Raw genomic sequence first — 12396 nt, 5'->3', positions numbered from 1 at the left:
TGGAAAGTCACTGCACTGCTGTGGCACAAGAATTTCTTCGGCTAAAATCAAAGAAAGTCCAATTAAACTAATCATAACGTCCCAGTGAACACAAGGAAGCTCACCTGGTATTTCTGGACTTCTTTCGTGAATTCCCAACTCTACCCAGTACTTGGTATTATAATTACCTTGACCAAAATACTGTGAAATTACTGCTCTGATCTACTAATGGCTGAAAAAATCAAGCCGTTGTGGTTTCATGCCAAGGGGCCGTAGCAAGGTGGCGCAATGCTTTCTGACACAGAAGACAACTTCTAAAAACTCAAAAGGGAAAATTAACGGGATGTGGTTTACATTGCCAAAGACTGTTCATTAATTACCAATTTAATCACTGCTGGAGGCATGACATTACAAAAATCTGGCTGAAAGTTCTAATAGATTATGAAGACCACCTAAGAAGAGTGACCAAGAAATGTACAAAACAATTAATACTGTTTCACTACTATCAAAGACACTCAGATTATTTTACATCAAGTGAAGCAAAAGAATTAGTTGCTTCACAGTGCCACCACTAGGAACTGTAAATACAACAGCACACAATTAGTAATGCACATGTGACTTTTGGTTCAAGGCATATATCCTTGGGAAAGCCAGAATATGATAAGGAGAACAAAAGAAACATTTAAAGATGAAATGAATAAAGATTTTTAACTTTACCCTGGTACATGCTGAGCAATAGCAGAAGAGGCAATGCAAAATACAGCTCTCTTAGTAACAGTGATATCGTCTAAGGATGAATAACATGACACTGAACAGCCATACAGCAAATGTTCATGGCTAATGATAGCAGTATGAAAGGAGTGTTCTTGATCCTAAGGCAAACTGACCCAACTTCCATTCAAGGCAAGTCCATGTACATAAAACTTTTTAGGCTGAGAGTTTGTGGCCAAGAAATTTTAAAAAAAGTTTGATTATTTAAAGTATAGATTTGTTTTTATATGCTTGAATATGTATCAATAAATAGATGACATACACTTTCTAAAAAGTCTGCTAGTCATTTTTAGGGAATTTATATTTCTAAGCAACTCAAATTTAGACATAATAAATTACTATTCAAAAGATAATGACTAAAAGTCATTGACTTGTGCTGAAGTATTTATAACCGAAATGTAAGCATAAGACATTCCTACTCCACAAAATACAGTTATAAAAAGATTAGCTATATGTTTTAAATGTCTTACTAGTCTGAAACAGATTATGTACATTAAATCTTCTTCCTATTGTTGAAGTAGGTTATGGAATAAGGAATATATTTTTATCTCAATGTCTTGAGGAATTTTGAATATACAGAGAAAATGTTAGCATCCTCCCCAACCAAAAGAAAAAATAAATTTCTTATTCTATAAGCTATTCAAATGTTTTAGAACCATTGACTGAGCACTGAATTTCTTGCTATTATATTTTATATGAAATTAGTTTATATTTTCATATAAGTGAAAAAGATATGACAAACTCTGAATTTTATTTCTTTTAGATAAATGCTAGCTTCAACTTTCTTTTAAAAACAAAAAAGTATTGATTATTATTTAACTCTTATATGTGAAATGCTAGTAGTACAATCTAATATTCTTGTGATATAAATATAAGATGGTCTACTCTAATATTTTAAAATTCTGTTCATCTTTGACATGCATAGATTAAATCTTGTATAGATGAAAGCTATTGGATAAATTAGTAGGAATCAACAATTACCAGAATAATTTTTAATCTTTTTACCAATTAGAAAGGTACTGCTTATTTCATAATCTCTAGAAGATCTAGTGATTTTATCTAACTCTGACACAATTATTAGCAAGGTAGGTTAGTATTTTTTGGAATCAATATTTTCCAATTAACATCAAAAGAGCAAGATTGTGGTCTACAAAGTCCTACCTCTCTATTATAACATCAATATAGTTAAAAGATAACAAGAAATGATATTGCTTTTCTTAAAAGAAAAAAAAATGCAGATTCTATTGTGGATCATTCTAAAATCCAGTAGGAATTATAATACTACCTTTTTGACTACTGGTACTGAAAACCTTCTATACTAAGGTTACCAAAAATCTGGTTCTTAAATTTCTTAAGAATTTTTAGAGATGCCTAAAATTTATTGCAACCAATGTATTGTGTATATTAGTATAATCTAAGTAGCAGGTATAACTGCATCTTAAATGTCTTGAAAAATATTCCATCTAGTTCCATATTTTAACAAGTCATTTTAGTTGTTCCTGTGGATGGCAAATTTTCACTATACTGTTTCAAATCAAGATAATCATTATCTAAACGAATGTTCAAAGGATTTTAAAATATCAGTTATGATTGAAGAACTAGCACTATGACAGAAAGTTCAGTGTATAGTATTATCAGCTTTGGAAGTTGATAATATTCTCAAGTGTTTATTCTTAGTAAGTTTCCAAACATATTTGTTCCCAAATTACTAGTTTGTTTTTTTTATGCTAAATAATTTATGAATGTAAAGTGAAGATATATTTATAAAATCACTGATCCCTAAATAATTAGCCTGATTAAGTATTGAGCTTGTTCTGCCTCTCCTGAAAAACTGTACATTTATAAAATATGTATTATTATTATTGTTAAATAATATCTACATTAGTGATACTTAAACTTACATAATGAGAAGTTCACAGAGCTTTACATATATTCTTCTAATTATTTTGATGACATTTATGAGGTTTTGAAGAGAGGTATTATCCCCAATTTATTTCTCCCCAAATTTGTTGTTGCATTGTTATTTTTGTTGTTGTTTTCTGGGAGGATACATTTACTAATTTACACAAATGCAAAAGAAAATCATCTAGATATGTATCATTTTTATTCTGAATGAAAAAAATTTAGATACAAAGGATTTTCTACTTCATATGGTTAAATTTGTAAAGCAAAGAGAAAATTAAATTTCCAATCTAGATTTCTGTATGAAATGCAAATAAATAGATAAAACAGGTTAAATTAGGAAGATCTTATTTTATGCAGATTGGGTATACATGGAACAAGCCTCAGGAATGGAAAAGGGGAAGGTAATAGACTTATAAAATAGGTATTGAAAAAAAAATAAACTTTTTATCTCCTATTTACAAACTTATGATTTTTTTTATTAACACCTGATTTCATCAATGATACAAACTCCTGGTGTGGAAATTCCCTTCACCTGATGCAGATAGGAAACTCAATGATTAATTTATAATCTCAGGAACCTGAGTCTTCCTGTTTCCAAAGTCAGATGGCACCTATGTGTGCATTTGTGCTTCTATGCATGTGTGTGTGATACACACATATTTTAAATATAAAATTATAAATTGGTTTGTTTTGTCTATTATATTCTTCTTTTCCCATGTCTTCCAAACAGTTTTGCTGGTAGAATGATAGAAAACTAATATTTTAAGCATAAAACTGCTGCACTTTCAAGTTTTAAGTTTTAATTTAGCTACAAGTATATGAGAGCATTAGAAAAACTTTTCATGCCACCAACTCCTCAAATCAGAAAATACCACACTATTAAAGAATAATGAAAAAACAAAGCATACAGTCTATTAAAATAATTCTAGAAATATCAGACATATTAAATAACATCTGAAAGCATTATGAATCAAGTACCTTTCATAAGACATAAAACCTAAAATATCAACTTTGCATTTTGAAAGTTCTTTATGGATTAAATGCCAAATATTATGTGAAAAACTGATTATAAATAGAAAAGCAGGACAATATTGCTCATACTTTAATGGGGGAAGATATGATTTATGAAGTAAGTGAATGGAGAGAAGATAAGTAGAACCATAATTCTGAAAGAACTAAATAATTCAAATTTGTCTTCCTGACTTCAAAGCATTTTAAAGAAGTGATGGTGCATTATTTTAAAGGTGTCAGAGAAAATAATCTCCTTTTTATGGATTAAGAGATTTGACCATCAAGGAATTTTTCCTTAAATCAATCCAAATTTATTAATGAATCAATAAACACATGTTAAGTGAAATAACAATCAGACAGGTGTAGAAGAGAAAGAAAGTAATGCCATAAAAACCCAAGGAGAAGTGAATATCCAGGGGGATAGAGTGGTGCTAGTTGCTACAGAGAAGTTAAGAAGAAAGAAGGATAACAAAAGATAATTAGGTATAACAAGAGATCATTGATAGCTTTGGAGAAAGTTTTTACACTGAGTAAAGGCCTGGACTGTGGGAAAAAAATGAGAAATAAGTGGGAGAAGAGAGGAAGTGGAGATACTGTGTAGATAATTTTTTTCCTACGAATTTTGCTATGAGAAGGAGGAGGAATAGTTTGAGGAGATGAAGCAGAGAAAGGAACTAGATTAAGACAGACAACATTAAATTCTCTTTAAAGAGAAAGAGAAGATGGTATGAGGCCTTTATAAGAAATGTCATCTGTTTAGAGTAAAGGGAAAAAAGACTAAGATTTGATGTCAAAGAGTTTTGAGAGAAGAGAAAATTCAGGGAGAATGACCTCTCTTTTTTCATATTCGAAGTTCATGTTCTCTCATTTGACCTTCAGTGGATAGTACAAAGTCATTACTTGTGTAAAAAAGATATGTGTTTCTTTTTAAAATAAAACATTTATTGATTTCATTATTTTATATCACCTACATTCCTACTATATATCCCAACCTTTATAATAAGGAATTATTTTTAAGTAAAGAAAAAATTCCATATTTATGGTCCCCCAAGCCTGCAAAAGGTGGGAAAAAGATGTCTTTCATATCTCTTCTTTGGGAACAAGTTGCACATTCTATTTTAAAATTGTTCTTTTTTCTCCTGATACTGTTTTGGTCATTCTTTATATTGTTTTCCTGGTTATAGTCACTTCATTTTGCATTAATTTATTTAAGAATTTCTATGTTTCTAGATATTAAATCATATTCTTGTTTCTTATAGTATAGTAATATTCTATCACATTATTGTTATTGCACATTTTGTTAAGCCATTCCACAATCAATGCACATCTAGTTTGTCTCTAGTTTTTTGCTACCACAAAAAGTGCTACAATAAATATTTTGGGATGTATGGAACCTTTCTTGTTCTTATTTACTTTTTTTTAATGTATAAATCAGAAGTGGAATCTTTGGGTCAAAGGGTACTAATGTTTTAATCACTTTCTTCACAGAATTCCAGACTGCTTTCTAGAATGGTTTAATTCATAAGTCCACCAAAAATAGAAGTTGGTATTCTGATTCAGATACTTAAAAAATCATATTGTAAAGAGATGTCTCTATGTCTATATGTTATAGAGTTTTTCATATAGAAAAGTATTGTATTTTTTATCAAAAGCTTTTCTGTGTCTGCATTTATTGATATAATGTCATTAGGATACTTTTGTATTTGGTATGATTGTGTTATCTTTTTTGTATCCCTGGGATATAAGCTGGACATACCCAACTTTTTTTTTTTTGTATAAATTATCATAATATTTTATTAGCATTTACTGATATTAATAGTTACATGCTATATCTGTGTTAGGTATTAGGGCTACCATCTCATACAACGAGTTCAACAGCTTTCTCAATATTTGAGAATAATTTGCAACTAGAGGTGTTTTGCTTTGTTTTATGGAAAATACATGTGCAAATCCAGCTGGATCAGTTATTTTTTTTAAATAGCTAATTCAATTTCCTTTTCTGATATGGGATTATTTAAGATACCAACTTAGTACTCTGCTAATTGGGCATAAACCACACACAAATACACATGTACAAAAACACATTTTATGTATTTTCTGATAATCCTTCTCAGTTTTATTGGTGTAAACAGAGTATAACATAATTTTTGTCTTTGAAGTTTTTGAAATTGTTATTTTATCTCATTAATTTTTAATTTTAATGTGATTTTCCTATTTTTAATGCAGGCTAGATAAAGGCTTACCAACTTTGTTAGACTTTGCAAAGAATCAGCTTTTCATTATGCTTATCAGTTCTGAACCCAGAACTAAACAGAATCTTCATAGTGCAATGTGAATAGGCCATGTTAGATTAGGACTGTCAACCCTTAGAAGACATGCCTCTTTTCATGGTTGCAGTAGTATTTTGTCTGCCACATTCTGCTGAATCCTATGAAATCTGCAATAATCTAAAATTCCCAAAACCATTTTCAAATACATTGCTATGTAATCTTAATTATCCCACATTATACTTGGTAAGGTTGCCTTTCTTAACTCTTAAAAAAAAAGATGAAATATCTTTAAAACCTGGCTGTCAGCAATATTCCTTTTTCTAAAAATTATTATAGTATTATTTTTCCAAATACATGCAAAGATAGTTTTCAACATTCACCCTTGCAAAACATGGTGTTCAAAATTTTCTCCCTTCCTCCCCTCCACTCCCTCTAAAACAGCAAGCAACCCAATATAGGATAAAACATGTACAATTCTTCTAAACATATTTCCATATTCATCATGCTGCAAAAGAAGAAAAAGATCAAAAGTGAAAAAAAACGACAAGAAAACTAAAACAAGTAAACAAACAAACAAACAAACAAAAAAAGGGGAAAATAGGATGCTCTGATCCTGATCCATATTCAGGCACCACAGTTCTCTCTCTGGATGTGGATGGCACTTTCCATCACAAGTCTAAAGGAATTGATCTTGAATGACCTCATTGTTGAAAAGAGCAAGTAGAACACAATTGATCATCATATAACTATGTACAATGCTCTCTTGGCTCTACTCACTTCACTTAGCATCAGTTTATATGTTTTTCCAGGCTTTTCTGAAATAGGCCTGCTTGTCATTTCTCACAGAACAATAACATTACATTATATTCATATACCATAATTTATACAGTCATTTCCCAACTGATGGTCATCCACTCAATTTCCAGGTCTTTGCCCCTAAAAAAAAGGTTATTACAAACATTTTTGCACAGGTGGGTCCTTTTCCCTCTCTTATTATCTCTCTGGGAAAAAGAACCAATAGAAACATCAATGATATTCCTAAAACACAGGTCCCATGTCATTTTCTTGCTAAAGAAGCTCCCTATTCCCTTTAGGATCAAACAAACAAACAAACAAACAAATCTATATCTATATTTGAAGTTCATCACAATCTGAGGTTATCTTTCAAGATTACACATTAAGTGAGTAGAATCAGGAGAACATTATATACACAGCAACAATAAGGTTACGTGATGATCAACTGTGATAGACTTGGATCTTTTCAACAATGTGATAATTCACAGCAATTCAAATAATCTTCGGATGGAAAATGCCATCTGTGTCCAAAGAGAGAATATGAAGAGTGAATGTGTTTCAAAGCATAGTATTTTCACTTTTTTGTTTGTTTTTTTCTTTCTCGTGGTTTTTTCTCTTTTGGTCTGACTTTTCTTGTACAATATGACAAATATGGATATATGTTTAAAAGGATTACACATATTTAACCTATATGGGATTATTTTATTGGGGAGAGGGGAGAAAAATTTGGTACACAAAATCTTACAAAAATGAATATTTTTGTATATTTGGAAAATATGCATATTTTTTATATACTCCACATATATTTGGAAAAATAAAATACTACTGAAAAAAAATGATCTTACACACTACTCTCTTTTATACATTTTTTAGACTAGTCAAATTGATATGATTTCCTGTACCTCATAGTATATCTACTTCACTTCTTTTCTCCATTCCTTTGCAAAGTGTGTTACCCATGCCCAGAAGATATTCTTTCCTCACCTCTACCTCCTGGAATCTCTAATTTCCTTCAAAGTTTAATATAGTTATTCTCCCTCTCCTTTCTTTCCTTCCTTCCCTTACCCCTTCTATCTCTTCCCCCCTCACCCCCCATTTCTAGTGCCTTTCCTCCCTAAAACTACTTTATATTAGTGTGATCCAGTAGTTTTCTTTGACAGAATGTAAGATTCATAAAGGTAAGAACTTTTGATGTTTATCTTGTATTTCCATAATCTAGAACAGTATCTTGAACATAATAGGTATTCAAATACTTATAACTGATTGATATTTTCAATTTTAAAGGCCTTAGGCTATACCAGTGAGAATTGTAAAGAAGGATCAGAGATGAGAATATATTGATTTTATAATTGATAAAATTTGATGACTGAATAGATATGGAGAAAGTAGAGCAAGGAATCCAAGATAACTTTGAGGTTATAAACATGAGTGCTAGAAAGAAAGTGATACAATGTACACAGAACAAAAAAAATAAAAATCAAATTTTAGAAAATGGTATAAATTAAACAGAGCAGTATGAGTTATCAGTTTTAAATGGAATACAAATTAGGTTATGGCTGAAAGTAAAAGTTTCTGTTTCCTGGTGTTTTACTTGTTATTTTCATGTGATCAAATAACTCATTTATCTATTATAAAACAGAAAATAATCTAAAAAGTTTTTTTTTTTATGTTAGCATTTCTTTTTGCTTTCAAAGAAAACAAAGTTAGTACCTTACAAACAATGTAATTAAAAGAGATGTTTAAGCATCTTCAGCTGTGACTTCAACTTCTACACTTGGCTCTATGCTGAAAGAACTAATTTATTGAATAATCTCAGAGGTATCTTATATATCAATGAGAAGTTTATATCTCTGTAGGTGGATCAGATTTCAAGTACTTGAAATTTAGGAACAGTAGCATGATGCAGGGGATGAAAAATAGGTAGATTTAAATACACTGAGGTTAAGATACTATTTAGGACATATAGCAGAAATTCTGATAAGTACCTCCTTTAACAAAGAGGTTTGGGTTGGAAGTCTAAATTTGTAAATGGCATCAAAGAGATAGCTGAGGACATAAAATGGAAATCTCATACACAGAGAAGAAAATAGGCCAATGCAATTAAAGAGGCAAAAAGAATAGGGTAGATAATGAAGTAGAGAAGGAATGATTTAATAGATGGAATGTTACAATAAGGTGAGGGGAAAGAGATCAACTGAGAAAAAGGCCGTTGTAGCTTCACACACACAGAATGAAATCACTTCATAACCAATATTTATGATTGGCAGACCCTCAGAGTTGGACAAGAGCTCAAAAGTCATCGAGTATAATTTACAGCTGACCCAAAATTCCTACGACATTGTCAACAAGGGGTCACCTAGTAGTAGTTTGCAGTTTTCAAGAGAGTGGTAACCCAGTTTATGATCTATTTTATTTTTAGATAGCTCTAATTTCATTAACTTCTTTCCTCCATCAAATCTGAATATTTTTCTCTGCAATTCCATCTACTGCTCTTAGTTTTGTCACTGTGTACAGTCAATAAGTATTAAACATCTTTGTTATTCAATTGTTTTAGTCTTGTCTGAGTCATAATGAGACCCCAATTTAGGATTTTCTTGGCAAAGATATTGGTGTGATTTGCCATTCCTTCTCTGGTTCATTTCACAAAGGAGGAAACTGAGGTAAACAGGGTTAAGTGACTTGGCCAGAATCACAGTTAAGTATCTGAGCCCAGATCATTACTCATGAAGATAACTCTTCCTTTTTTTTTTTTTTTTTTTTCTCAACAGAATTTTAAAGATAGCTTTCAACATTCATTTTTCTAAGACTTTAGTTCCACTTGCTGCCTCCAGGTTCAGCATTCTATCCACTGTGCCACCTAGCTGCTTTTACATGCCAAGCACTTCTAAGTGCTTAAGGAGGATACAAAGACACAAAGAAAGGAAACAAAGAAAAGGAAAAGAGAGTGCTTGCTATCAAGGGGTTCATAATCTAATGGGGGAGACAAAAAGCAAACAAATTAGTACAAACAAAATAGAACTAGGATAAATTGGAGATAGTTAACAGAAGGAAGGCACCAGAATTAAGAAGAAGGCCATTCTGTATGGGAGTTTAATCAAGTCTTTCAAGAAGTCACAGAAGGTAAGAGAGTATTTCAGAGATAGGGGACAGCCAGAGAAACTGACGGGGAATATCAAGGAGACCAATGCTGTTGAGTTAAAGAATATTTGGGGAAGACTGTGTGGTGAACAGGACTGGAAAAGAAGACAGATGGTGAAGGACCTTGAACACCAAAGAGAGATCTGGGTTTTATCTTGGAGGCCATAAGAGACCACTAGAGTTTAATGAGTGGGAAGTGACATGGTTTGACCTAAACTAGAGAAAATTCACTTTGGTGACTGAAATGAGAGGATACTAGAGTAGGGAAAAAATTGGGGCAAGTATATTCACAGATTAAAGAAAGTAGACTGGAAGAACTATTATTGATGTGGGGAAGTTCCTGACATGGATCTCATAAAAAAGAGAATGCTTTTAAAAAAAACTCAGTGCAATGTCAGGAGATCCAGGGGATGGTCCTTAGCATTCTGGATGAACCTCTTATGGAGGATTAACAGAAGAGCAAGAAGAATAGTTGTAATAATAATGATAGTGATGACTTTTAAGTCTACAAAATGCTTTACATATTATTGCATCTGATCCTCACAATAACCTATAAGAAAGAGTATTATCAACTCCATTTTACAGATGAAGAAATTGAAGCTGAAAGAGGTTAATTAACTTGCTGAAAGTCACATAGGTAATAATTGGCTGAAGCTGTATTTGAACACAGATCTTTCTGAATTATACAAATAGAGAAGCATGGATGAATTGAAACTGTTGGAGGGATTGATGAGATCCCAGATTAGTGGAATTAAGGAATTCTACTTCACAGAGCTTGTGTAAGAAAAAATGCCTTGTAAATCTTGAAACAATTTTTAAATGTAAGTTACCATTATAATTAGTGTAGTACTACAACTTGGCAAACAGGAAGATGGGATGAGGAAAAACCAGCACACAAACTAACTTCCTTCTCCAGAGAGGACAGCTGTTTAGAAAATAGATGCTTAAATAAGCATGATTGAAATCCATACTCTAGAAATAAGTTTTTTCCTCTTAGTTAATGCCATTATGTAGGAATAATATATATAAAAATTACAATCATCTAGCTATCAATAAAGTTCTTATTAGGGGCCTACTAGGATCCTATCATTGGGTGAAATGCTATAAGAAAACAATTAACTTGGGGAAAAGAGGCATAATTAAGGAACAATTAATTTAAATGATTGCAACCCTTCATGAACCTTACATCACTTAGCTGCTTATTGCGCACTGGGGTGGATGGGCTGGTTATTTGCTTATTTCCAGCCTTTAAAGCTGCATCTCTTCTCGCTTGTTCTAGAAGAACTCTTGCTCTTTCCTTAAGTTCTTCCTGTCTTGATAATATTCGCTGCTTAAAAGTAAAGAGGCAGAATTAGTGGCAAAGAGACATATATGTAATCTATACATGCACATTAATTAATGTTTAGATAATTTACCTAAATAAAAAAGGTCAGAATTAAGACAATTTCATGAGTGTATTATGGAAGAATGTACTCAATACTTACTATGGCATTTATAAGCACATTTTTTAACATATATGAAATTATTCTAACAACCAAATAAATTTAAACCCAATTTTAAGGACCTAGAGTTTTATAGGATGAATAATATTTCTTTCACATTTGTACTTTATGTAGGACATATATTTTTACTAATATGTGTGAATGGTGACCAAAGACCTGCTTTCCTTAGCAACCATTTCATTTTTAGTATAGAAAAAAATCAACATCATCTAGAGTTTTAAAAGAATTGAAACACTTTGACTGTTTTTATTCTGTAAATCTACTTAAATTCTTCACACTTCACAATATTCTAAATTGCATATTTTCAGTCAATGAAAAGCAATCATATTTTGGAAGTCTGGCCTTCCCTACCCATTTTTCTCCCTAAAATGAAACAAACCCTATCAGAATCATAACTTTTTCTGAGTTAACTTGAGCTACTGACAAATATTAAGTATTTTATCTGTACTATATATTTTGAAGAATCTGTGCCACATATTTGGAAACAATTGCCAAAAAGAAATAAAATTATTCAACACTAGCTGTAAGTCAAAGAATCTTAAACTTTTGTCTCATGGCTGCCTCTGGCAGTTTAGTGAAATTTATGAGAAACCCTTCTCAGAATAAGTTTTTAAATGCATAAAATGAAATAAAAATTTGCAAAGGAAATCAAATATAACAGTTATAAAGCATATTTAAAAATTCATAGACTCTTTGTTCTAAACAATAGCATATATGACAATTTAAGTAGGATAGGAATTTGTTACTTGTACAAATTTCTTTTTTTTCCTTCCCAGCATATCCAACTGCTATGTGATTGTTTGTGGTTACAACTAATCTCATATCTACATATATCTTTTCGTTCATTGTGTAATGCAATTTTTAGGTATAAATACTAGAGAAAGCAAAGTGGAAAGTTATATAAGTACAAATATTTTTATTTAGTTTGTTAGAACAACTACCTAAAAAGAGATGATAGTTTTTGCCTTTCTCTTTTATCTATTTAACTGCTCTGAATTTTCACATCTTTTTATTTTACTGGGTTT

The 12396-nt window shown here is 31.3% G+C and overlaps 1 protein-coding gene across 1 annotated transcript in view; it reads right to left on the bottom strand.

Annotated features, from left to right (window-relative positions):
* Window positions 1-12396, bottom strand: part of EHBP1 (EH domain binding protein 1) — a 342552-nt gene that overhangs the window by 97795 nt on the left and 232361 nt on the right. Inside the window, exon 15 of the mRNA XM_074287029.1 lies at window positions 11056-11199. Within this exon, the coding sequence (XP_074143130.1) occupies window positions 11056-11199 (144 nt within the window). The remainder of the gene's footprint in view (window positions 1-11055; window positions 11200-12396) is intronic.

This window comes from Sminthopsis crassicaudata, chromosome 2, assembly GCF_048593235.1.
Source record: "Sminthopsis crassicaudata isolate SCR6 chromosome 2, ASM4859323v1, whole genome shotgun sequence".
NCBI lineage: Eukaryota > Metazoa > Chordata > Mammalia > Dasyuromorphia > Dasyuridae > Sminthopsis > Sminthopsis crassicaudata.
The sequence above is the reverse complement of the archived record's forward strand: the minus strand, read 5'-3'. Positions and strand labels throughout refer to the sequence as shown.